The sequence below is a fragment of the Brachyistius frenatus genome, unplaced genomic scaffold, assembly GCF_029030835.1.
Source record: "Brachyistius frenatus isolate BFR_SWC_R1_liver_20210118 unplaced genomic scaffold, ASM2903083v1 Contig_35, whole genome shotgun sequence".
NCBI lineage: Eukaryota > Metazoa > Chordata > Actinopteri > Embiotocidae > Brachyistius > Brachyistius frenatus.
The window spans coordinates 2461360-2483491 of record NW_027210634.1 but is presented as its reverse complement, the minus strand read 5'-3'; the positions used below and the strand labels follow the sequence as shown (position 1 = coordinate 2483491).

The window sequence follows — 22132 nt, the reverse complement described above, 5'->3', positions numbered from 1 at the left end:
TTTTTTTTTCATCAGGAGGTTTTACTTATACAGCTAATCCAAAAACAAAACCAAAACCAAAACAAAACCAAAAAATCCAAAAACATGCACCTCAGGTCAGGTTACCTGGCGCCGCGCTAGTGGCAGCCTGTTGCAGCAGCTCCCCCCCTGAGAGCCCCCCTGCTGTAGCGAAGAAATTTCCCCTCGGGGATTAATAAAGTGAAATAAAAAAAAATAATAATAAAAAAAATAATCAGTGGAAACCGGAAGAAGGAGTTTCTCTTCAGGCCGGAACCTACGTGATGTTTCCCCTTTTGTTTCCGCTCGGACTGTGTTCCTCGGCGCTCGTACATGTGTTTTCTCTCACCAGGCTTGGTGCTCTTGATAGTTTGTTTTTCGTTTTCCGGTTTTATCAGATAAACTGCTCCACGGTTAACGGGCATGTCGGGTGGCGGCAGCTCGCTGTTCTCCGGGTTCCGGATTCTGGGACATTATTCGAATCACGTGCCGCACGCGCTGCGGTACCACCTGAAGCACCGGGAGTCCTACGTGGTGACGGCGGTCGGTCGCAGCTTCCACACGTTCAACGTAAGACACGATTTTACATTTAAAATTCAGGTTTTTTTTGTTTTGTTTGTTTTTTAGTTTTAGCCGGAACTTTAAAGCAGAAACACAACTTGCACCCCGCACACGCTTCATCCGGAATAAATCAAACGGTTTGATCGATCATTTAATCGATAAACGGTAAAATTGCTGTTTTCAGTTGATTAATCGATTTGTTCGACTGTTCTGGCGGATCGAAGGTTTGCTCTTCTTTGTAAATAAAGTTTGTGTACGCAGTGGTGTCACGTGTCTGTCCTGGTTATTGACGAGCTTGTTGCTCCCTGCAGGTGAACAGGTTGGGGATCGTCGCCGTGAGTGAGTAACTCTCCATCTTTATTCAAACCCAATTCTCTCTGATTTGGCTGCTGTGCTGTGCCGTGACGTCATGTGATGCGGTTTCCCAGGTAACAGCCTGTCGGATGACATCACCTGCCTGGCGGCCGACAGGATGCTGGTGTTCGCTGCTGCCGGGCGACTCATCAGCGCCTTCGCCCGGAATAAAGAGGTACGAAACCTTGTTGTTGTTGTTGTTGTTGTTGTTGTTGTTGTTGTTGTTGTTGTTGTTGTCGTCGTCGTCTCCGATAAAAGTGTTTGATTGCATTTGCTCTCCCAGGTGGTGATGCGTTACCATGGTCATAAACAAGAAGTGCGTCTGCTGCTTCCTCTGGGCGATCAGCTGATTTCCGCTGACGGCGGCGGTGATGTCATTGTGTGGGACGTCCAGGGAGGGGGTGAGCAGGAGAGGGCGGGGCTTCAGGGTCAGTCACCTGTAGCGGACCTGTCGTTACTCATGATGTCTTGTTCTCTGTCTCTATCAGATGTCTACCTGAGGCTGCAGTTCGATCCGGCGACCTTCGACCCGTCGGCCATGATGCACCCGAGCACCTACCTGAACAAGGTGCTGCTGGGCAGCTCCCAGGGTGCCCTGCAGCTCTGGAACATCAAGACCAGGTGAGTTCACAGCGCCCCCTGCTGCTGCACGTTTGTGACGACGTCACGTGATGAGTGAATGATCGCCTGTTTGATTCTCAGCAAGCTGCTGTTCACGTTCGCCGGCTGGTCGGCAGGAGTCACCGTTCTGCAGCAGGTCAGTTATTATTCAAACTAATCAGCTATCGATCAGTCGATCAGGTAGCGATCAATTCATCAGTCGATCAATTAATCAGTCATCAATCAGTAAATCTATCGTCAATCAGTGAATGAATTAGTCAGTCATTAATCAGCCTTTGATCAGTTCATTTTTTAGAAAGTGCTAAAACTGATGCTTTTATTTTGAAACTGTATTTTAATAAAAACTTCCTGCAGAGTCCTGCGGTGGATGTGGTCGGGGTCGGCACGGCGACGGGGCGCATCATAATTCACAACATCCGATTGGATGAGACACTGATGAGCTTCACTCAGGACTGGGGACCAATCAGCTCACTCGCTTTCAGAACAGGTACAGGTGCTCCTCTGTCGCCACCCCCCCCCCCACCCCTTCAAATGATGATTGACACAACTCAGCGGTGAGTGAAACCTTGACACCGCTGCAGCACACAGGCGTTACAGCCTCACCTCTCTCCCTCAGACGGCCCGCCCATTGTGGCGTCCGGCAGTCCTCAGGGCCACATTGCATTCTGGGATTTGGAGCGTCGCCAGCTGGTCACTCAGCAGAGACACGCCCACAGAACAGCCGTCGCCGCGGCGACATTCCTGCACGGAGAGCCACTGTTGGTCACCAATGGAGCTGATAACGCCATCAAGGTAAACAAACCGAAAACACAAACAAACAGTCATCGGGGTGACAGTGAGATTTGAGTCAACAAATGTATTCTTTTTTTCTCAGGTGTGGATATTTGACCAGGAAGGGGGCGGAGCCAGACTGCTACGGAGTCGTCAGGGCCACAGTGCCCCTCCGACCACCATCCATCACCATGGCAACGACGGGAAAAACATCCTCAGTGCAGGTAGCGTCCTCATCACGTGACCTGGTCCGTTTTTCTCTTCTGGTTTATTCTTTTGTGTTTTTGAAATTACCCAAAATATTTACTTGATTGTTTTTTTTGTTTTTTTTTGTACCCCTGCAGGTCAGGACGGGACACTGCAGTCTTTTTCCACCGTCCACGAGCGTTTCAACAAGAACTTGGGTCACGGTCAGTGCAGCCCTCCATCCAGAGTCTGGAGAGACGAACTGCCGACTTGCTGCCGTTTAATATCTGGATTGTTTAAATGGATTCCGGTTGTGTTTATTTATTTTTAGGCTCCATCAACAAGAAGAAGGAGCAGAAGAAGAAGAAGGGGTTGTCCTATGAGGAGCTGCGACTTCCTGCCATCACAGCGTTCTCCTCCGGTGGGTCCCAACTTCAGCCAGACAGAACATCATGGAGAAAACGTCCCAATTTAAGCAGCAGCTGACGGCCATGTTTTCTCTCTGTTGATTGACAGCTGTCACTCGACAGTCAGACTGGGACGGCATTGTTGCCTGTCATCGTGGTCGCTTGGCAACCACCACGTGGAACTACCAGAGGTGCACTATGGGAGCCCATCATCTGCAGCCTCCAGGTAGCCGAAGGGATGCCATCGCCACGGTAATAGCATCTTTACACTGTGTTTCTCAAAGCTCCGCCCCCTGCTCGCCCACAGTCACATGACTGACAGACTTCTTGTCTCTGTTCCCAGGCCGTTGAAATCACTTCCTGCGGTAACTTTGCTGTGATCGGGTCATCGTGCGGCCGTGTCGACGTTTACAACTTGCAGTCCGGCCTGCACCGCGGTTGCTACGGTGTCGATGAGAAAGGTGTGTACATCGTTTTATTGACTGTGAATTGGTTCATTATGCATCTTTCTGTCAGTAACCCCGCCCCCTCCGCTCCAGCTCACAAAGGCACAATAAGAGGCGTCGCCACAGATACCCTGAACCAGCTGACCTTCACATCCGGCTCTGATTGGCTGCTGAAATTCTGGCGCTTCAAGACGAGGAAACAGGAAGAAGAGCTGAAGCTAAATGCTGCGCCAGCTAGCATGATGCTACACAGAGACAGGTAGCGAACTGTTAGCATGATGCTACACTGAGCTAGGTAGCTAACTGTTAGCATCGGTAGATAATTGTATTTTTCCCTTTCTTTTATGTTAGCGGGATGCTAGCGTTAGCGCTGGATGACTTCACCCTGGTCGTTGTTGATATAGAAACCAGGCGAGTCGTCAGGAGATTTGCAGGTCACCATGGCAACATCAACAGCATGGTGGGTTCAAGCTAAATCAGTTAACAACCGGCTAATGATGCTGACATCGGTCCAACTGCTGACACTTTTTTTTTTTTCCCTCCTCAGACGTTTAGCCCTGATGGTCGCTGGCTGGTTACCGTGGCGATGGACTGCACCGTTCGTACCTGGGACCTCCCCTCTGGATGGTGAGAGTGAAACAGTTCTTTTAATGGCTCATGACCCTTGACCTCTGCTGTTTACAAGATGACATCATCACTGTGAGCGTGACAAGATATTTGTTCAGTGAATCTGTCACTCAGCAGCAGCGTCCAATCAGAAAGCATCAACGATGTAAACGATGATGTCGCAGCAGCGTCACCAATCAAAACTTCTTCTCTCCCCAGTCTCATCGACTGTTTCCTGGTCGCCACGGCGCCAGTGGGTGTGTCCTTGTCACCGACCGGAGACTTCCTGGCGACGGCTCACGTTGACAGTCTGGGCGTTTACCTCTGGTCTGAACCAATCGTTGCAGTGTTTACTTACAGCAGCCAATCAGATTGCCCTGCATTGATCTCTGATCCTTCACCAGCTGCTCACAGTGCAACTCTCCTCCCTCAGGACCAATAAGAGCCTGTGTGGGCCTGTGGGGCTCCGCCCCCTCCCGGCTGACTACCAACCAGCGGTGGAGATGCTGCCGGGTTTCACGGCAGATGACGCAGATCAGGAAGTGACAGTGGAGGAGGCCGATGATGCATACCAGTCAGCTGAACAGTTGGGGGCGGAGCTTGTGACTCTGTCCCTGCAGCCAGAGTCTCGATGGAAAAGTCTGCTGCACCTGGATAACATCAAAGTGGGTGTTGGGGGGGGCGGGTCATCAGGGGGCGGGGCTTTGCTTACAGACAAGTTAAATGTAACACGTTGTTGTTGCTTTGCAGAAGAGGAATAAACCTGCAGCGCCCCCTGCTGCTCCAACTGCAGCTCCCTTCTTCCTGCCAACAGTTGCAGGTCTCACGCCTCAATTTACGTTGCCCGTAGCAACTGAACAGGAAACCCAGGTGAGCAGCTGGATTATTGGATCGTGTGAGGTGGCTTCGTTTGACAGACAAGCAGTCGCCAATCGGAGTTCAAAGCCCGTCCAACGCATGATATCCTGTGTAGATTCAGAATAAAAGTTTAGATGTGTTTTTTGTCGGGTCATGTGACTTTTAACATTCATATGTTTGCGTTTCAGTCAAAGTTGCTGTCCTGGGGATCGATGTGTCAGAGGTCAGAGTTCAGCTCCGCACTGGAGGCAGCTCTGCAGTCCGGATCATGTGAGTCTGTTTAACAAAATAAAAGCTCATTCATGTTGTGTTTTTGGTTGTTTCTTTTCATGAATGGAAATATTTTTTAAATCGATATTCTGCAGTTGATCGGCCGCTGCGCCTCCTGAAGGATTGCGGGCCGGCAGCGCTTTCTGTCGAGCTCACCTGTCTGTCATCAGAGGGGGGCGGAGACAGCAGCCTCCTGCTTGCGTTTATTCACATGATTGACAGCATGTTGGCCAGTGGGCGGGACTTTGATCTGGCTCATGGTTACTTGGCGCTTTTCCTGAAGGTCAGCAAATCAGCACGGAGCCTAAAAAAAAAAAGAAGAAAAAAAAAAATCACCCTTTAACTTTGAAAGTCTCTCTCCAGTTTCCTGTTGACAATCTGTTCCTTTGTCTTTCAGCTCCACATCCGCTCGCTGTCACAGGACACAGTTGCCATGGCAGCATTGCTCCGCCTCTCATCCCGGCTGGAGGCGGGGTGGGCAGAGCTACGAGCATCATTCGACCAATCGTTGTGTCTGCTGTCGTACACCAAGAGTGCACTGCTGTGATGGACACACACACACACACACACACACACACACACACACACACACACACACACACACACACACACACACACACAGAGTTTTGTATTAAAATTGTTGCCTGTTGATCTGTCTGTGACTTTTTTTTTGTTATAAATTGAAATGATTTCCTCTGATCAGCAGCTTTTAATTAATTGGTTGATTAATCAATCAGAAACATCTGAAGATGTACTTCCTGAAGTCAGATCAACATCATTGGGGTCAGGGGCCCCTCACCTCCAGTTTCTGTTGGGGCCCTGGCCTCAGCAGGGGCCTCTGTCAGCCTAACGCTGTTCGTTTGCTTGTTTATTAATTTATTGACGTTATTTATTTGTTCCATATTTGTCACATGAAAAAAAAATACTCCTGAGCGGAAAAACCTCGTGACTCCGGAGAAGCGTCCTCACCACAGTGCTGAGTCAGCTGAACCAAACCGGAAGCAAAACAAACAGCAGTGAGCATGCGTAGCAACAGCTCGAGCGCACACCGCGGGGACCAAAACTCACAACTTTATTTCTCTTAAACCTTCATATTCATTTTTATTTTTTATTAGTTGGTTTTTTTTTCATGGATTGAAGTCACCGCGCAGGTGAACCGCAGCGCGAGACCAGCCGCCGTTTGTCCAATCCGGAAGTAAGAAGAAAAGGTCCGAGTTTAAGTTAGAAATATAAAGTTGATGAATTTTGTGTCGGCGGCGGTTAAAGCTGCAGCTGCGTTCATTAGGTCACCGGGCGAGAAAACCTTTTCCAAAATATTTTCTGTTCGTAATTTTTTTTAAATTTTAAACTGCAGCTGATTGGTCAACTAACGAAACGTGCAGATTAACGTACCGACAGTTTGTTCAACCGCTTCAGACTTGACAGGAAAGGCGACACGAGTCACGTCAGCTTCTTCAACTCAGTAAAGTGACAACAGCATCTCGGGGTGTCACAGAGAGGAACCCAAAACCTCTGCAGGAGCACGAGTTCAATCCTCCCGAGAGAAGCAGTTTTATCCTGAAAGTATGGAGGGGTGGGGGTGTTTTTAATTTTCATCATCAAAATAGTTCCTAATTCATTTTCTGATCATTTATAAATTAAAGTAATCAATCGCAGCTCTATTAGAAACATCCAATCATAAATGTTTACTTGAAAAGCTTTGACTCCTACATTTCCCATAATGCAGCTGGCTTTGTTGGATCAGAGCAGGTCAGCGTTGAAACTTGAGTTTTTCCCAAAAGCATCGAAAAAAATATTTGTTTGCAGCCATGAAGAGGAGTCGGGTGTTGGCGGTGCTCGTGGGCGGAGTCTTCTGTGTGGCTCTGACGTCACTGTACCGCATGCTGGAGCTGATGCCGGGGGAGGAGCCTCGGCGCCACAGGGAGACCCCTGCTGGACAAGTGGAGGAGGTGCGTCACAAACGAACAAGGTTTACCTGAAAGTGAACAATAGGTTAGGTTAGGTTAGGTAGTTACTTTATTAATCCCCGAGGGGAACATTTTTTTTCGCTACAGCAGCATACAGGAAGCAATAAGATAATAATAGAATAATAGAAAAGCAATAGACTCAAGAGGGGTGCGCTACGAAAATAAATTAGTGGGTTAGCAGGTGAAAGGATAAGACTAAAATATTCAAACGTTGCATGAGAATACATTAACGTAATGAAATATACACACGTAATTAGAGTCAGATCTTCCTGTGCACTTTATGGTCAGATGATATTATAAGTCTTTCAACTTTGGCTACATATATAATTTGTTTCTGTTTTTGAAATTCATAATTTTATTATTGGCTGATTGATAATGTGCCGAGATATTGAAAAGTATAATACATTTTCTGTTCACAGTTCACACCTGAGATAAAAAAAAAAAAAAACAATAAAAAAAACCCCCGTAATATAACAGAAATAAGAAAAGGAAAAAAAAAAGGAGGGAAATTAATCGTAAATATAAGAAGTTTATCAGTCAGAAATTAACCAATCACATCTTTGCTTTCAGGATTTGTCCCGCCTCCAGCAGAAGATTGACAGGCTGGAGCGTCTCCTCAGCGACAACAACCATCTGATTGCTACACTACGAGACTCTCTGCGCCATCGCAAAGCATCGTGGGAAAAGGAAGGGGCCAATGGCAGTTCAGAATCCGTCCCCGGCGCAGTCGACATGCTTCCCGGCTGCCGATTGGCCGAAGACACGAAGAAAGGGGCTGACAGAGTGCAGGTTAGCTTAGCATGCTAACATTATTAACCATGCTGCAATTAGTGTCAGCATGCTAACGGAAGTGAGCTCGCACTTACAGGTTTACCATATGGCACATTGTTCACGACAACGTCAGTATGATTTTTAACACGATAAAGGTTCGTGTCGATGTGATGATGTCACAGCGTTGCCATGTTCCATATGTTAACCGCGATGTGAAACTGTCACGATGTCGTTGTTAAAATAACACCAAAACACAGGAAGTTTTATCTGAAGACAAAATGTCCACTAGCAACATTTAAAACTTGTTTAAAAATATTTGTTTTTTTTAATGAGGAAATATTAAAACTGATGAGGTCAGGAAAGATGAAACGTAAATCTATATTGATATCAACAATCAATCTATTGAAACGTTCAGTGTTTACATTAATTAGTTTGAATCATTGCGTCTTCCTGTTGTTTGTTTGTGTTTCAGCTGCTGGATGTTTACGACCTCCTGCCCTTCGATAACCCCAATGGCGGCACCTGGAAACAGGGCTTTGAGATCGGTTACCGTGGCAACGAGTGGGACACCCAGCCGCTGGAGGTCATCGTGGTTCCTCATTCGCACAATGACCCCGGTAAGTCAGTCTGTTTCCATGACGACGGATTAACGTCTGTTTCCGTGATGACGGACTAAGGCCGGTTTGTTACCGTGACGACGGGTTAACGACGGTCTATTTCCATGACGAAGGGTTAACGTTGGTCTGTTTCCGTGACGGCGGGTTAACGACAGTTGTCGTTTCAGGCTGGTTGAAGACGTTCGACGGTTACTATCAGGACCAGACGAGACACATCCTGGACAACATGCTGATCAAACTGATGGAAGACAGCAGGTACCGTCACACAAAACTGTTTCTGAAAATTATTCAAAATAATTCAAACAATAAACTGAACATATAAAAACATAAAACACTCAAACAAACAGTGGAGAAATGTTTAATTATATCAAATAAACTGAAGGTGAAGCTTATCGGTCACTAAACTGAAATTGATCTTTTAAATAAAGCTTGTTGATTTGATTTCACAGTTTCTTCATCATTTCTTTCACCCGCTGTTATTGATCGGAGCAATTGATGACGTCGTGTTCTGTTCCTCAGGATGAAGATGATTTGGGCAGAAATAAGTTATTTTTCCAAATGGTGGAATGACATCGACAAGCAGAAGAGAGAGATGGTCAAACGGTAACTTCACCTTCATCTCCTCTTCATCACCTTCATCTCCTCTTCAGTTTTTCAGTCATTTCTGAAAACAAGTAAAAAGTTGTTTTAAAAATATTAATTCCTTATTTTCTTCAGTTTCTTCTGTTCATACGAAGAAAAATCAACTTGACTCAAACAAAATGAAAAAACAAGTTTCACAAATGTTTGTGTTTTTTTCTGTTCCTTATTTGCTAAGAAAAGGAGATCAAAATGTAAGTAATACAAAAATGACAAGGAATAAATTCTGATTAAATTTTATTTTATGTTTTAAAAGTATTTTTCAGTCAAAACTTTTAAATGTTTCCACCTGATTTAATTTTGTTTTCTTTTTTGATTTCAGTTTCTTTTATTTTGTAATCTCAGCCATATTTATTCTCTGCTTCCTGTTTCTGTTGCTGCTCTGTGATTGGTCAGCCTGGTGGGGACGGGGCAGCTGGAGCTGGTGACGGGTGGCTGGGTGATGGCGGACGAAGCGAACTCTCATTACTTCGCTCTGCTGGATCAGCTGATGGAGGGTCACCAGTGGCTGCAGACCAACCTCGGTCTGAACATTTCACGTGTGTCATGCCTCGTCCTCTGCACACGCGTGTTCCTCTGTCTCATGCTGAGCTTTCATTTGTACAGGCGTGAAGCCGAGCAGCGGGTGGGCTGTGGATCCGTTTGGCCACTCTCCATCGATGTCGTACCTGCTGAAGGGGGCGGGGCTTCGCAACATGGTCATCCAGAGAGTTCACTACGCCGTCAAGAAACACTTCGCCCAGCAACAGACGCTCGAGTTTCTGTGGCGACAGAACTGGGGTAAGAAAGTTATATCAAGTTTGCTTGACGAGCTGCTGTCTCTCTAACTCCGCCCACTTCTGGTGTCTTAGACTCCTCCCCCCGCAGTGACATCATGTGTCACATGATGCCGTTCTACAGCTACGATGTGCCGCACACGTGCGGTCCGAACCCGGCAGTCTGCTGTCAGTTCGACTTCCACCGCCTGCCGGGGAGGCGGGTCTTCTGTCCATGGAGGGTCCCACCGCAGCCAATCACAGAGCAGAACATCCAGGAGAGGTGGGTAGGGGGCGGGGCCAAACGGAACAATAATACAATTAATTGTTATAACTATTACTGATTCAGGTGATAAAAACAGTCTGACAGATGTTTGTTGTTAAAACTGCAGATTTTCGAATGGAGTTCTGTCACCTTGACCTTTGACCTTTCTTTGACTCGTGGGTCGTCACTGACAGCATCACGGCTGAAGTGAACGACTCATTAACGCTGCAGGTCACTGGACTAATTAACGGGATGTAAACGAGGTCACTCGATCTTAATCCATGTGGTTCCTCAGAGCTCTCCTCCTCTTGGACCAGTACCGCCAGAAGTCCCGTCTCTTTCGTTCTCCGGTTCTCCTCGTTCCCCTCGGTGACGACTTTCGCTTCGTGGAGTCGAGCGAGTGGGACGCTCAGTTCTCCAACTACCAGAAGCTGTTCGACTACTTCGACCAGCATCCAGAGCTCCACGTCAAGGTGAGCGCTCGGGACGCTCGAGAAGGGGGCGGAGCCTGAAGGCAGAACACAGACAGTCGCTGCGAGGAAGAACCGGTCCCACGTCAGCGCACGGATGCAGCCGTAACATTTAAGTTTGAAACCGTGATTCCAGCTGTTTTAATGAACGTTCGTCCGTCTGTTTTTCAGGCTCGTTTCGGGACTCTGTCCGACTACTTCAAGGCTCTTCATCAGCGTCTGAGCGCAGCGGGAACGACTCTGCCGACGCTCCGCGGAGACTTCTTTACGTACGCCGACCGAGACGATCACTACTGGAGCGGATACTTCACGTCCCGACCGTTTTACAAACGCCTCGACCGAACGCTGGAGTCCACGCTCCGGTACCACCTCCCGTATTTCTGTTCCACGGTTGCTGTTATTTCTGACTTTATGATCAAACTTCAGCTTATTTTCTGAACGTAATCAAGCGTTTTCTTCAACCCTCTCCCTCCGTCAGAGCGTCAGAAATCCTCTTCAGCCTGACGCTGGCAGAGATGCGTCGTTTCCGCGACGACGGTCGCCCGGTTGACGATTTTCCGGCGCGCGAACACTTCCGGCGTCTGACGGCGGGGAGGCGGAGCCTCGCGTTGTTCCAGCACCACGACGCTGTCACCGGCACCGCCCGTGACCCCGTGGTGGTCGACTACGGCACCAGGTGACTACTTCCTGTCGGCACACCGGCTCGTTAGCCCGTTATCACGTCGGTGTGCTCAGAAGTGTAAATTAGAAGCTAAAGGAAAGTCGTATATGCTGTTAACATGAGCGTGTAAGCGTAGCGGGATTATTCTAGTTTGGAAGATAAAGCTAAAACTTGGTATTACCAATGTGTACGGGGAAAAAAAAAGCTAATAGAGGAAGAATCTTGACAAAACTTATTATTTTGGAGACTTGTGCTAAAACATGATCAAATAAGTGGTCGGCTGTTCTAGCACGAAAAGGGCTAAAACGTTTGAAGCAGTCGCTGACAGGTAAAAAAATATGCGTTTAATGTTGCTGTTTTTAATGATTGCTTGATTTTCTTTCCTAATTTTTATATTTATTCAGTTTGGTGTCTTTTGAGTTCCTAACTGATTATTTGTTCCCTCAAAAAAAAAAAAAATTTTTTTTCCTCCATGCTCTCTGTTGAAGGACGGCGTCGCCACCGGCAACGGTAACAGGTACCACCTCGTTTAGTGGGAGCAGTTAGCATTTAGCATTAGCCTCCCATCATACCCACTCATTTAGCTTTAGCGTCTAACATGAATTTCCGATCTCACCATTTTAATGAGCGTGTTGTTGGCTTGTTTTTCCCGTGTAGAATGTCAGTCGTGGTATGTTTGATAGTCGTTATCCTGCATTTTAAAATACGTTTTTATTATAGAAGTGCTCATAATAGTCTTTTTTTTTTTTTTTTTACAACGCTGTAAAAGGCATCGGAGCCTCACACTGAAACTTAAAATCTGAGCCTCTTTCAAAAATGTATTTAGGTTTAAATGAATTAAAGTTCAGTTGGCTGCAGTCTCCATCCTCACCACCAGATGTCACTGAATCCCACAGACTGCTCCTTTAAATGTGAAGGAAACGGAAGCAGGAACATTCTGAAGGGATTTTTTGTTTTACAGGTTGTTTCACTCCATCCTGAATCTGCGCCAGGTGCTACAGAGCTCCGCCCACTGGCTGCTGCTATTGGACAAGAGCCAATACCACCATAACCAATCAAAATCCTTCCTGCAAATGGTGACCTCTGACCCCATTCACAATTCTTACAGGCTCTTTTTGGTTGTGATTTAATCCACTTTATATTTTGAGTCTTGACGTTTGAAATGTTTAATCTGAGCAGCGCTGCAACAAGTTATTTTTTTATTTTTTTTTATTTTTTGAGGAGACCAGTAGTTTCTTTCAAGAATGACGTTATATGATTTTGTGCGACAGACGTTTCATATCCAGTATAATTCACACACCTGTGAAGCACATAAACTTTGCGTTGAGCTGATTTTAAGAGCACAACGTGGGTGATGTGTAGTACTGCACTCATAAGTTGTGACTTACTTTTTCAGGACGACGTGATCTCGGCGCAGGACGCCCTACCTCAGAAGACGTCGCTCACGCTCAGCGATGAGCCCAGGTAAAAGAGTGGGGCTTATAGACGGAGGAGGTGGGGCCGGAGTAGCTAACTAAGAACTTTTTTTTTTTTTTTGCTGGATGCTACCGTTGCCGTTGTTAGCGTGTTAGCACGCTGATGGCTGCGATTCTAATCACTGGTATTGATTGTTTCTTCAGGTCATTGATCATCTTTAACCCGACGGAGCAGCTGCGCACCTCCGTCATCAACGTCGTCGTCGATTCACAGGACGCTCAAGTTGTTGAGGCAGTAACAGGTCGACCAATGGCTGCTCAGATATCTGCAGTGTGGGCGGAGCCGAGCCGAGTGTCCACCAAGTCTTTCCAGGTAGAATAGGAGGTCGGATTGGTTTATTTTTTATGACATCACATCGATTTATTTGAACCCTCTGCGTTCTCTCGCTGCAGCTCTCCTTCGTAGCTGAACTTCCTCCTCTGTCGCTTGTCGTGTATCATGTGACCAAAGCACCGGCTGGTTCCACCCCGCGGGCGCGCTACACCATCCACCATAGCGACAACCCGCTGACCATCCAGTCAGAGCACTTCCACGTGTCCCAAACTCAAGGATCTGAGGGTGACGCCCCCCTGGTGCTTAGCAACAAACACATTAAAATCTGGAGCTCCCCTACAACTGGCCTGCTGGAGGTTAGACTTTTCAAATTAAAAGTCTGTCAGGAGAATAACAGATAAATGGAAGACTTTTCAAATTAAAAGTCTGTACGCAGAATAAAAGATAAATGGAACAACAGTTTGACCTTCGTTTCCTGTTACAGTATAAATCATAAAAAGTCACATATTTTACACAAATTGTTAAATAAATTATCATCATTAGATCAAATTATTAATTCTATTATTGGTATATAGTATTGATCGATCTTCTTAATTGATCGTGATTCATTTTTTCCTAATGAATAATGTTTCTCTAAAACATGACTGAAACCTTTTATTTTGAAATTCAGAAGCTTCGCCTGCAGTCCGGTTTGGTTCATCAGGTCCAGGTCCAGTTCCTGTGGTACGGAACCAGAACCGGAGCGAACCGGGACAAGAGTGGAGCCTACCTGTTCTTGCCGGGCGAGGACGGGGCTCAGGTGAGACCATGACCAGCCTGGACTGGACCCGGATTCTCTCTCTCTCTCTCTCTCTCTCCTAACACTCCTCGCACTTGCTGTAAATGTCTTCCCCCCGTCCCCCTGCAGCTCTACTCGTCCGAAAAGCCCCCCCTGGTTCGGGTTTCGAGAGGTCCCATCTTCTCCGACATCACTTCCTGTTTCCAACACTTTACACACACGGTCCGACTCTTCCACCTCGATGGTATAGTATTTTTAGCCCTGTGTTTTGCCTGTCTGGCCTGTGGCAGGTGCAGCCTGCAGACAGAACTCAGGGCCTGAGAGAACCAACTACTGCTACTTCTGTGTTACAGATTATATTTGTAATATTTTCTTTAAATATTCTGTCATCAAACACCTACAGCTGTTTGTTTGTGTGTTTGTTCCAGAAGCTGTGACTTCATTGGAACCCTTATTGTTTAGTTAATATTTTAATATGTAATGTATTTATGTTTTAATTATATGTAATAATTTATTTAATGACCTATGTGCAGGTATATTTATATATTTCCATAAGGAAAAACAATATATCATTTCTGATATTAGTCTGTAATTCCCTTTTTAAGTCACTTTATTTATCAACATTTCCATAAAAATATCTTTTATAAATTTAATTAAAATTCAAGTCATCCAACAGAATAATTTCAGAATAAAAGTCTCCTGTGTTTCTCTGTCCCAGGGCATGCTGGGAGATCCCTGGAGATTTCCAACACGGTGGACATCAGGTCAGAGTTCAACCGTGAGCTCGTCATGCGCCTTGTCAGCGATGTCGCCAACGGCGACCGTTTCTACTCCGACCTCAACGGTTTCCAGGTTTTTGAAATTATTTTGACATGCTGCTACACAGACCAATCAGATCCTTACATTACTGTGATGTCACAGTGATAAAACACTCCATTAAACCATCAGTTGATTAGTAGCTGATTGATTCTCGATGCAGATGCAGCAGCGTCGCACTCTGGCGAAGCTCCCCCTGCAGGCCAACTTCTACCCGATGACCTCGGCGGCGTTCCTGCAAGACGCCACAAGTCGACTGTCGCTGCTGGTGGCTCAGAGTCAGGCGGTGGCATCACTCAGACCAGGTGAGGCGGCGTCCAGCAGGACTCACCTGCTGCAAGACTTTTACTATGTTTTATTTCGTTTCAGGGTTTCTGAAGAATTCAACGCGTTTCCTGTTTAAATATATTTTATGTTTCATGAATAGGTTTTTAAAGCTCCTCATGAAACCAAACGGAGACCAAAGAATCTTTCTGCTGTTTCATCCTCTGAAGTTACTCCTGCTTCTTCTCATAACTGTCAGTGTGTTGACCTCTGACCTGTGTGCAGGTGAGCTGGAGGTGGTGTTGGACCGGCGGTTGCAGCAGGATGATAACCGCGGCCTCGGTCAGGGCGTCACCGACAACAAGCTGACAGCAAGTCTCTACCACCTGCTGCTGGAGGACCGCAAGGGCGGGGCTCAGGTGAGGGGGCGGGGCTTGGGCGAGCTGTCATCTCAGTGCCTTATCTCGACCGTTTCCCCTTAAGCTTCATATTCTAAAGACTTGTCGTGACAGCTGACAGTAAACGTGTTGTTGACGATATTCGTTGTCTTTATTGTTTTCTGACAGGAAGTGGGAGGAGCCTCAGTTGAACACCTGTCACTGCTCGCCCACCTGACCTCGCTCTCCCTCTCTCACCCGCCAATCACCATGGTCGCCCCTGGTGACAGGCAGCTGCCAAAGCTCCGCCCCTTCCTGCCGCTCCGCTCGTCGCTGCCGTGTGATGTTCACCTGGTGAACCTGAGGACGCTGGAGGACGCAAAGGTGAGACCACACCTGCAGCTCAGTGATCAATGTCACTGTAATGGATCAATAATCAATAATCAACAATGATCCTCTGAAATTTAGAGTTCGGCCCGATTGGATGTTTGAAGCTGAAGCTGAGTGCAGTTCATTATCAATCAATCAATCAATCAATCAATCAATCAATCAATCAATCAATCAATCAATCAATGTAACCTACGATGTTTGATCAAAGTAAGCTGCCTCCATGTCTGTGGGCAGAGCAGCTCATATTGATCTCCAGATTTTATTGATCGTGTGGTTTGTTCTGATTTTCTCTCAGCTGTCAAACGTCTGGACATCGTTAATAAGATGTTTGTTTGTTTGTTTGTTTGTTTAAACAGGAAGCAGGAAGTCCATCACAGGAAGTGGCCCTCCTCCTCCACAGGAAGGGCTTTGACTGTAGCTCTGCCCCTGAGCCGCCGCTGTTGTGCACATGGAGCGAGCACGAGGAGGTGCGAACACGCGCGCGCGCGCACACACACACACACACACACACACACACACACACACACACACACACACACACACACACACACACACACACTTAAAATCATTTTTCTGCAACTGCTCTGAATCTTCGTCTCCCTCAGGTGAACCTCGACGACCTCTTCACTCCTCTTCAGTTTCGCTCGCTGCGTCGCTCCGGTCTCACGCTGCTGCGCGACCACGATGAGCCAGAGTCTGCCCGGCAACAGCAGCCGCCGCGCATCACAAGGCTGCGGCCGATGGAAATCAGCGCTTTCCGCGCGCAGATCGAACTGAAAAGCGAACGTCTAAATAAAACTGCTGCTGCCAATGAGCCAAGGCTGTTAACACTGAGAGTAACCCATCAAAGAGCAGTTAGAGAAAAGCACGTGATGGGAGGGGGAAAAAAAAACTAAACTTAAAGGTGATCAACCAGATGTGATGGGTGATTAGAAATCGTTTGAAGGTGAAGATTTTGAGCTATTACACCTGAGAACCAATCTGGAAAAAGAAGAAATGAGGAGGAAGGTCGGGAGGGAGAGGTTGCTTTTAAAGTAAAAGTAATTATTTTTTCTGAAGATGAAATTAATTATTTATTTAAAAATGAAGAAACACTGATAGTGAATTTATGTCGCCTTGTTACGGAAACAATAAGGGACCAATTGAGTCGCTCGCTCTTTTCTGTGAATGTTCATCCGTTTCTATGGCGACTGTCTGTAGAGGGTATCCTGTTACTACTGTTTTGCTTGTGAGCGTGATTGATTGATTTTATTGATCAGGAATGCTCCGCATGCACATGAGGACGTTGTTTCTGCTGTGGTGAATTCTGGGAAACTTTTTTAATTCAGAGATTTTATATATTTTCTGTAAACGGCTGAAAGATAACGTGTTTTAAAAAAAAAAAAAAAAGTAATTTTATGTCCATGAATCTGTTCAAATGTTTTTGAACAAACTCATGTTTTAATGCAAAATAAATTATTGTTTAATTTTCCGGCTATTTTTCATGTTTACTGACAGAAACATAAATTCATTAAAAAACAAACGAGGTGTGTAACCCTGAGAACTGAATATAAAAACACTGCAGACAGTCTGAGACACACGAAGAAGAGGAGTTCTGGATGTTTCCTCTGATTCTGCTGAACTGTTTTCAAATCTCTTCCATTTTATTTATTGTTTTTGTTTTTTTTCTTCATATTTTGAAAACTTACTAAATTACGTCTTTACGATGACCCTCCAGCCGGCGGCGGAAACGCCCCACTTCCTATTTGGGAGTCGCCAAAAATCTTCCAGCAGAAGAAGAGGGACCCCGGAAGTGTTGGTCTCCTGTAAACAAACCTCAGTTCCGGTCAGAAGAAGTTTCTAAGCTGAACTGCAAATTTTATTCATGACTGCGCAGGTGAGTGAAGCTTCATGTTGTTTTTACAGACCTTCGCACCAGACTCTGTTCGCATTCTGTCCCATTTAACACCGCAGCGCCGTCCAGCGGAATGAAACAAACGTCAAAAGTGTTTATAACAGCGCGTGTTGATGATGCAGCTTCAGCGCCGAATTAAAGTCGGACTCATGTTGACAATTATTATTTCATGTTTGGCAAAAATATGTTATTCAGGGAGGAAATATTTAAGTTTCACCTTTTACAAACGGGAGTCTTGCAGGAGCCGAAATCAGCGTGAACCAGCTCGAGGAAACACGGCAAATCCTCGTGAGAAGCACGAGGGGGGCGACGCACATATCCAGACCCCACTGACCTGCTGAAACAACACTGGCTGTTTTCTGGCCCCTTTGGTAGCCACGTGTGAAATTCTGCCCCCCCAAAAAAACAATTTTCAATATAAAACTACACATTATAGAGTTGCATTTTATTCTGACAGTCCGAGCCTGTTTAATCAGCATCTTGAAACACTCATTTGTCTCTGAAGCAGCTTCACCATTGAAGAGCCCCGCTGAAGATTTTCACAATAAAACACTTCAGTGGTTTAATAAAATTAATAAACTTATTAAAGTTTTCAGTCAAGATTAAACTTTTTTTTTTAAAATTTTTTTATCTGAGCTGCAAACATTATTTTTAGTTGTATATTAATTTGAAAAAGTTTTCTTCAGGTTTATGTGTTGTACTTCGCTAAAAGCGTGGAGCTGACTGGCGTGAAGGAGGAGGAGCTTGTTGCGGTGCCAACACCAATTAGCAGCGGGGACCTTTGGACGCTGTTGCTACGGCGACACCCGAGGTACAGAACAGGCCAACAAAACATGCAAACACAACACGCCAACATGACACCAACTATGTCCTTAAAATGTCTGAACATGTGTTGACACAATCAGCTGAGGCATGTTTATTTTCCGTGTTCAGGCTGTCGGTGCTGCGGGATCACGTGGTGTTAGCTGTGCGTCAGCAGTACGTTGCCATCGGCGACGAGGTGGTGACTCTGGGAGACGGAGACGAGGTTGCCGTGGTGCCGCCGCTCAGCGGAGGATAGAACGCAGAACCGTAAATTATCACTTTGAATCGATCGCACATCAACAACGAGGGCTCTGTCACGCGGCACTGACCGACCGTGATGCATGCTGGGTAAAAACGCTGCAGAAGGTCACCGTGTCACGTGACATCAGGAACCCCTCTGTGACGGGGTTATTGCTATTGTTCATTAATATCACTTTAATGTTCTGTTGCTCGTCATGTGATCATGTTTCTTTTCTTCAGATGTCGGAGGAGCTGAAAGACGTCTTCAAGCTCAGCCGTGATTGGCTGTCTGTACAGGAAGTGGTTGACGCCGTTATCAGCCCTTCCTGTGGAGCCGTTTCGGTGTTTCTTGGTTAGTTTTCACTAAGTTCTAGTTAAACTGACTTTTATTTATTTATTGATACAGAGGATCTGATTATTGATTACTTTGAATATTCTGAGAAAAACAACCAAAATAGAAAAAAACTATAATTAAAAAAAAGTGGATAATTATAAATTTAATATTTTGGGGGAAAAAAATAATTTCATATGATTAAAAGTATTTTAAATAATATGTGAAGAAATAAATTATTTTAAAAACCTTTTATTTGGAAATGATAAAGATTAAGTTTGATGATGATCGTGTGTGTGTGTGTGTGTGTGTGTGTGTGTGTGTGTGTGTGTGTGTGTGTGTGTGTGTGTGTGTGTGTGTGTGTGCACAAAAGGTACGACCCGTGAAGACAAAGTGGAGGGCAGGAAGGTGATTGGTCTGGAGTATGAGGCGTATGAGCTCATGGCCCAATCAGAGTTCTCCAAGCTGTGTGCTGACATCAGAGTGCGATGGCCGACTGTGACGCACATCTGTGTGCACCACAGGCTGGGGTGAGACGCTAATGCCAACTACCATAGTGGTTTAATGATACCTCTCTGTGACCCCGTTGACCCCGCTCTTAAAGCTGCGGTGTCACAGTTGTGGAATGAAGTGAACTGTTTCGGGTCAAACTCACCCGTGAACCTCCCTCAGGTGGGTGAAGGTGGGCGAGGCCAGCGTTGCCATGGCGATCTCGTCTCCTCACCGCCTCGACAGCCAGCAGGCGATCCAGCACTGTATCAGCCAGCTGAAGGCCAACGTCCCCATCTGGAAGAAGGTAAGAGCCGAGTCGCCACGACGACCGGGTCGGCATCACGGCTGCTGATTGACGGTGTAACTGTGATTGACAGGAGGTTTACGACACGCAGGAGGCGAGCTGGAAGGAGAACTCCGAGTGCTCGTGGTCCAGAGGAGATCTGCACGTCGAATAATTCAAAACTGTTTCAGTCCGAGGCGAACGAATGGAACAGTCGGTAAAGGGGCCGTCCGCACGATGTTTAAAAGACTCACTACCGCCCCCTGATGTACAAAGTGGTGTTACAAGATTTAATTCTTCCAACGGTCACCTTTTGGGTGCTGTGATTCATCTGAACACCGGACCGAGATATTGATCACAAACTGTCGTCAGACCGGAGTCTGTTCTGCTGTCAGAACAGCCTGGTATCAATGCTGTGATGTCACTGATCACCCGACAACTGCTGATTCTGTCGAATTAAATCCTCTGAGTCAACATGTCGATGTTTGTGATGATCATATTTCTAATTGATCAGAGTTTGAATCGCAGTCCCTGATCAATCACTTCTGAGGTCATTTGATTCACCTTGAAGAAACTCAACAATCAGAAGCCAGGTCCGAGGGACCGGGGGGCCCAGAGGAGGACTCTGTCTCAGTCAAAGCATCTTTGTTGGACAGACTGCTCCTGATGGAGACTCCAGACTTTGACACGGAGACCTCAGATCTTCACCAGGTGAGATCAGGTGACCAAACAACTTCCCGTTAAACCCTCAGAGACTGTGAATGTGCTGAGTCACCAGATGAAGATAGAGTTGCAGATCCTGTCTTCTTTGTCGCTGATTCTCAGGTTACGTACTTCACAGAGGACTGAACTGACGACTTTAAATTATATTTTCTTGTCTTTATTTCTCAGAAATTACTTTTGGGTCACTTTAGTGAGTATTATGACTTTTCTTTTCATAATTTGGACGGCATGCCATAGTATGATTTTTTTTTTTAAAGTCACATTGAAGGAGGGACTTAAACCCCTAAACTTCTGGCTGAGAGGCATCAGTGCTAACTGCTGCACCACCAATCTTCCCAGGAGAATGCTCTCATTGTGACAAATCTTTAGCTCACTGCAACCTATCTGTCCACAAATATTCATTCAAATGCGACCAAAATTGCCGCAGACATTCTTTAGATACTAGATATACGTGTTTTCAAGGAAGTCTGCGGTGATATTAAATATCTTCCTGTAATGTGTGGTGTATGCAAAACTTTTTCAATTTCTCCAAATGTTTCAACTTCACTAAAAGTTAAATCACCATCAACAGGTGGAATTTGAACCATCAATACCAACCGTGGTGAAGTAGAATCTTTTACCTGTTGAGTCAACCAGACTGTCGGTGGAGTCACTGGAAAGCTCTGAGTGAACACTTTCTCCGTCGCGACTCTTTCTTCAGCGCAGAAGATAGTGCAGTGGTCTACGAACGCCACTTCAGAGCTGGAAACGACCTCATGAGGAAGCGGGTTCGAGCCCCGCTCAAGGTAATCAACACGGTTCAGGGAGGACGAGTCCCATTAAGTGTTAGCCACACGTGTGTCCACTGAGGGCAATTCCCCGTAAGGGTAAGCCACACGGTTGCAAGTTTGCCGGTTTCAGGTTTGCGTTGTAAATGCAGTCATACTAAAAACAAAGGTCAAAAAAATGAAGCTTCTTGAATTTCTGTCCGAACTACCATAAACTTTATCCCCCTAAATCCCATTAATGCTTTTTAATGCTATAGTATAATTATTATTTTTTTTTCCATAATTTGGACGACAGAGTATGACTTATTTTTTTTTTTTTTTTTTTTTTTCATATTTCGGACATGTTATAGTATGATGCAGTTGCCTCAGTGAGATGTAAATGGGTTTGATCCCCAATTGAGGCATGCATGTCAGTTCAGAAAAAGGTCATACTCCAAAAAGTGATAAAAGCTTCATCCTGTATGTTGTCCAAAATATATATATATATATATATAAGTCTTACTATAGTATATTTTCCAAAAAGTGACCCAAAAGTCATTTTTGTATCTACTATAGCCAGGGCGATGCTGCTAATTTTGATGTTTCAACATGTCACAGGAAGTTGATGTTTAAGGTCAGACGATACTCCAAACCAACTTTTTTTTTTTTTTAATTTTTTAAATTTTTTTTAAGAATAATAAGGAACAAGATCGAGAAAAAAATGTAAACTGCAAGGGGGAACATGCGGACCCTCGCCTGCTCCACGGCGGCCCCGACCCGCTGGATCCCCGACGTGCAGCGTTATATCACTGCTTGCAGTTTTAATTGTTAGTTTTTTATTTGTATGATTATTGGGCTTTATTTCCGTTTGTGCTATTGTAATTCAATGCAAAGCCGTTTGTAACTTTATAAATATTATTCCTGAAAACATTCTAATATTCATAACTGATGATAAAGTCAAGAAGTAATATTTAAGACAAAAAAAAATAAAGAGCTTTATTTTGAAGTTTTCCGGAAGCAATC

At 45.5% G+C, this 22132-nt stretch overlaps 4 protein-coding genes and 1 long non-coding RNA gene across 8 annotated transcripts; 4 read left to right on the top strand and 1 right to left on the bottom strand.

Annotated features, from left to right (window-relative positions):
* Positions 1-267: 267 nt before the first annotated feature.
* wdr36 (WD repeat domain 36) lies at positions 268-5642 on the top strand. 2 transcript variants are annotated; one of them, XM_069700948.1, is made up of 22 exons: positions 268-567; positions 870-897; positions 987-1087; positions 1196-1313; positions 1401-1533; positions 1615-1669; positions 1888-2020; positions 2150-2325; positions 2408-2528; positions 2649-2714; positions 2822-2911; positions 3007-3149; positions 3241-3358; positions 3437-3602; positions 3695-3803; positions 3891-3970; positions 4169-4276; positions 4383-4614; positions 4700-4819; positions 4996-5077; positions 5173-5360; positions 5475-5642. In XM_069700948.1, exons 1-22 carry the CDS (start codon positions 421-423, stop codon positions 5622-5624), a joined length of 2664 nt encoding a protein of 887 aa, XP_069557049.1. In that variant the 5' UTR covers positions 268-420; the 3' UTR covers positions 5625-5642. The 2 variants fall into 2 exon arrangements, with proteins under 2 accessions (XP_069557049.1, XP_069557050.1); XM_069700949.1 differs by lacking the exon at positions 268-567 and adding an exon at positions 665-782.
* Positions 4813-6910, bottom strand: LOC138622282 (uncharacterized). Its single transcript, XR_011310998.1, has 3 exons — positions 6788-6910; positions 5234-5381; positions 4813-4914 (listed from the first exon to the last, which is right to left on the bottom strand). It is a non-coding gene; the product is annotated as an uncharacterized lncRNA (long non-coding RNA).
* Positions 5828-17063, top strand: man2a1 (mannosidase, alpha, class 2A, member 1). 3 transcript variants are annotated; one of them, XM_069700945.1, is made up of 24 exons: positions 5828-6272; positions 6884-7026; positions 7615-7833; positions 8288-8432; positions 8600-8687; positions 8952-9035; positions 9468-9595; positions 9678-9851; positions 9923-10109; positions 10387-10564; positions 10733-10923; positions 11040-11237; positions 12184-12298; positions 12619-12686; positions 12842-13010; positions 13091-13327; positions 13642-13770; positions 13879-13993; positions 14468-14601; positions 14729-14870; positions 15115-15248; positions 15396-15590; positions 15953-16063; positions 16202-17063. In XM_069700945.1, the coding sequence occupies exons 2-24, from the start codon at positions 6886-6888 to the stop codon at positions 16490-16492; spliced, it is 3573 nt and encodes a 1190-aa protein (XP_069557046.1). In that variant the 5' UTR covers positions 5828-6272; positions 6884-6885; the 3' UTR covers positions 16493-17063. The 3 variants fall into 3 exon arrangements, with proteins under 3 accessions (XP_069557046.1, XP_069557045.1, XP_069557047.1); XM_069700944.1 differs by having other exon boundaries at positions 5828-6285; XM_069700946.1 differs by having other exon boundaries at positions 5828-6650.
* A 333-nt stretch (positions 17064-17396) lies between these two features.
* Positions 17397-18550, top strand: mocs2 (molybdenum cofactor synthesis 2). Its single transcript, XM_069700935.1, has 3 exons — positions 17397-17472; positions 18177-18301; positions 18424-18550. The coding sequence occupies exons 1-3, from the start codon at positions 17461-17463 to the stop codon at positions 18548-18550; spliced, it is 264 nt and encodes an 87-aa protein (XP_069557036.1). The 5' UTR covers positions 17397-17460.
* Positions 18551-18556: 6 nt separating this feature from the next.
* On the top strand, positions 18557-22115 carry LOC138622269 (molybdopterin synthase catalytic subunit). The gene is made up of 5 exons (XM_069700934.1): positions 18557-18642; positions 18775-18886; positions 19239-19395; positions 19538-19661; positions 19735-22115. The coding sequence occupies exons 2-5, from the start codon at positions 18775-18777 to the stop codon at positions 19813-19815; spliced, it is 474 nt and encodes a 157-aa protein (XP_069557035.1). The 5' UTR covers positions 18557-18642; the 3' UTR covers positions 19816-22115.
* Positions 22116-22132: the final 17 nt, after the last annotated feature.

What these genes read in the sequence shown, in the direction of transcription:
- wdr36 (XM_069700948.1), top strand. Translation starts at nt 421, where the DNA reads ATGTCGGGTGGCGGCAGCTCGCTGTTCTCCGGGTTCCGGATTCTGGGA. An exon ending in GTGGGACGTCCAGGGAGGGG is followed by an intron (nt 1,314 to 1,400) that starts GTGAGCAGGAGA and finishes TGTCTCTATCAG; the next exon opens with ATGTCTACCTGAGGCTGCAG. An exon ending in CTCACTCGCTTTCAGAACAG is followed by an intron (nt 2,021 to 2,149) that starts GTACAGGTGCTC and finishes TCTCTCCCTCAG; the next exon opens with ACGGCCCGCCCATTGTGGCG.
- man2a1 (XM_069700945.1), top strand. Translation starts at nt 6,886, where the DNA reads ATGAAGAGGAGTCGGGTGTTGGCGGTGCTCGTGGGCGGAGTCTTCTGT. An exon ending in ACGCTCAGCGATGAGCCCAG is followed by an intron (nt 12,687 to 12,841) that starts GTAAAAGAGTGG and finishes TTGTTTCTTCAG; the next exon opens with GTCATTGATCATCTTTAACC. An exon ending in CCGACCTCAACGGTTTCCAG is followed by an intron (nt 14,602 to 14,728) that starts GTTTTTGAAATT and finishes TTCTCGATGCAG; the next exon opens with ATGCAGCAGCGTCGCACTCT.
- mocs2 (XM_069700935.1), top strand. An exon ending in TTGCTACGGCGACACCCGAG is followed by an intron (nt 18,302 to 18,423) that starts GTACAGAACAGG and finishes TTCCGTGTTCAG; the next exon opens with GCTGTCGGTGCTGCGGGATC.
- LOC138622269 (XM_069700934.1), top strand. Translation starts at nt 18,775, where the DNA reads ATGTCGGAGGAGCTGAAAGACGTCTTCAAGCTCAGCCGTGATTGGCTG. An exon ending in TGTGTGCACCACAGGCTGGG is followed by an intron (nt 19,396 to 19,537) that starts GTGAGACGCTAA and finishes AACCTCCCTCAG; the next exon opens with GTGGGTGAAGGTGGGCGAGG. An exon ending in ACGTCCCCATCTGGAAGAAG is followed by an intron (nt 19,662 to 19,734) that starts GTAAGAGCCGAG and finishes TGTGATTGACAG; the next exon opens with GAGGTTTACGACACGCAGGA.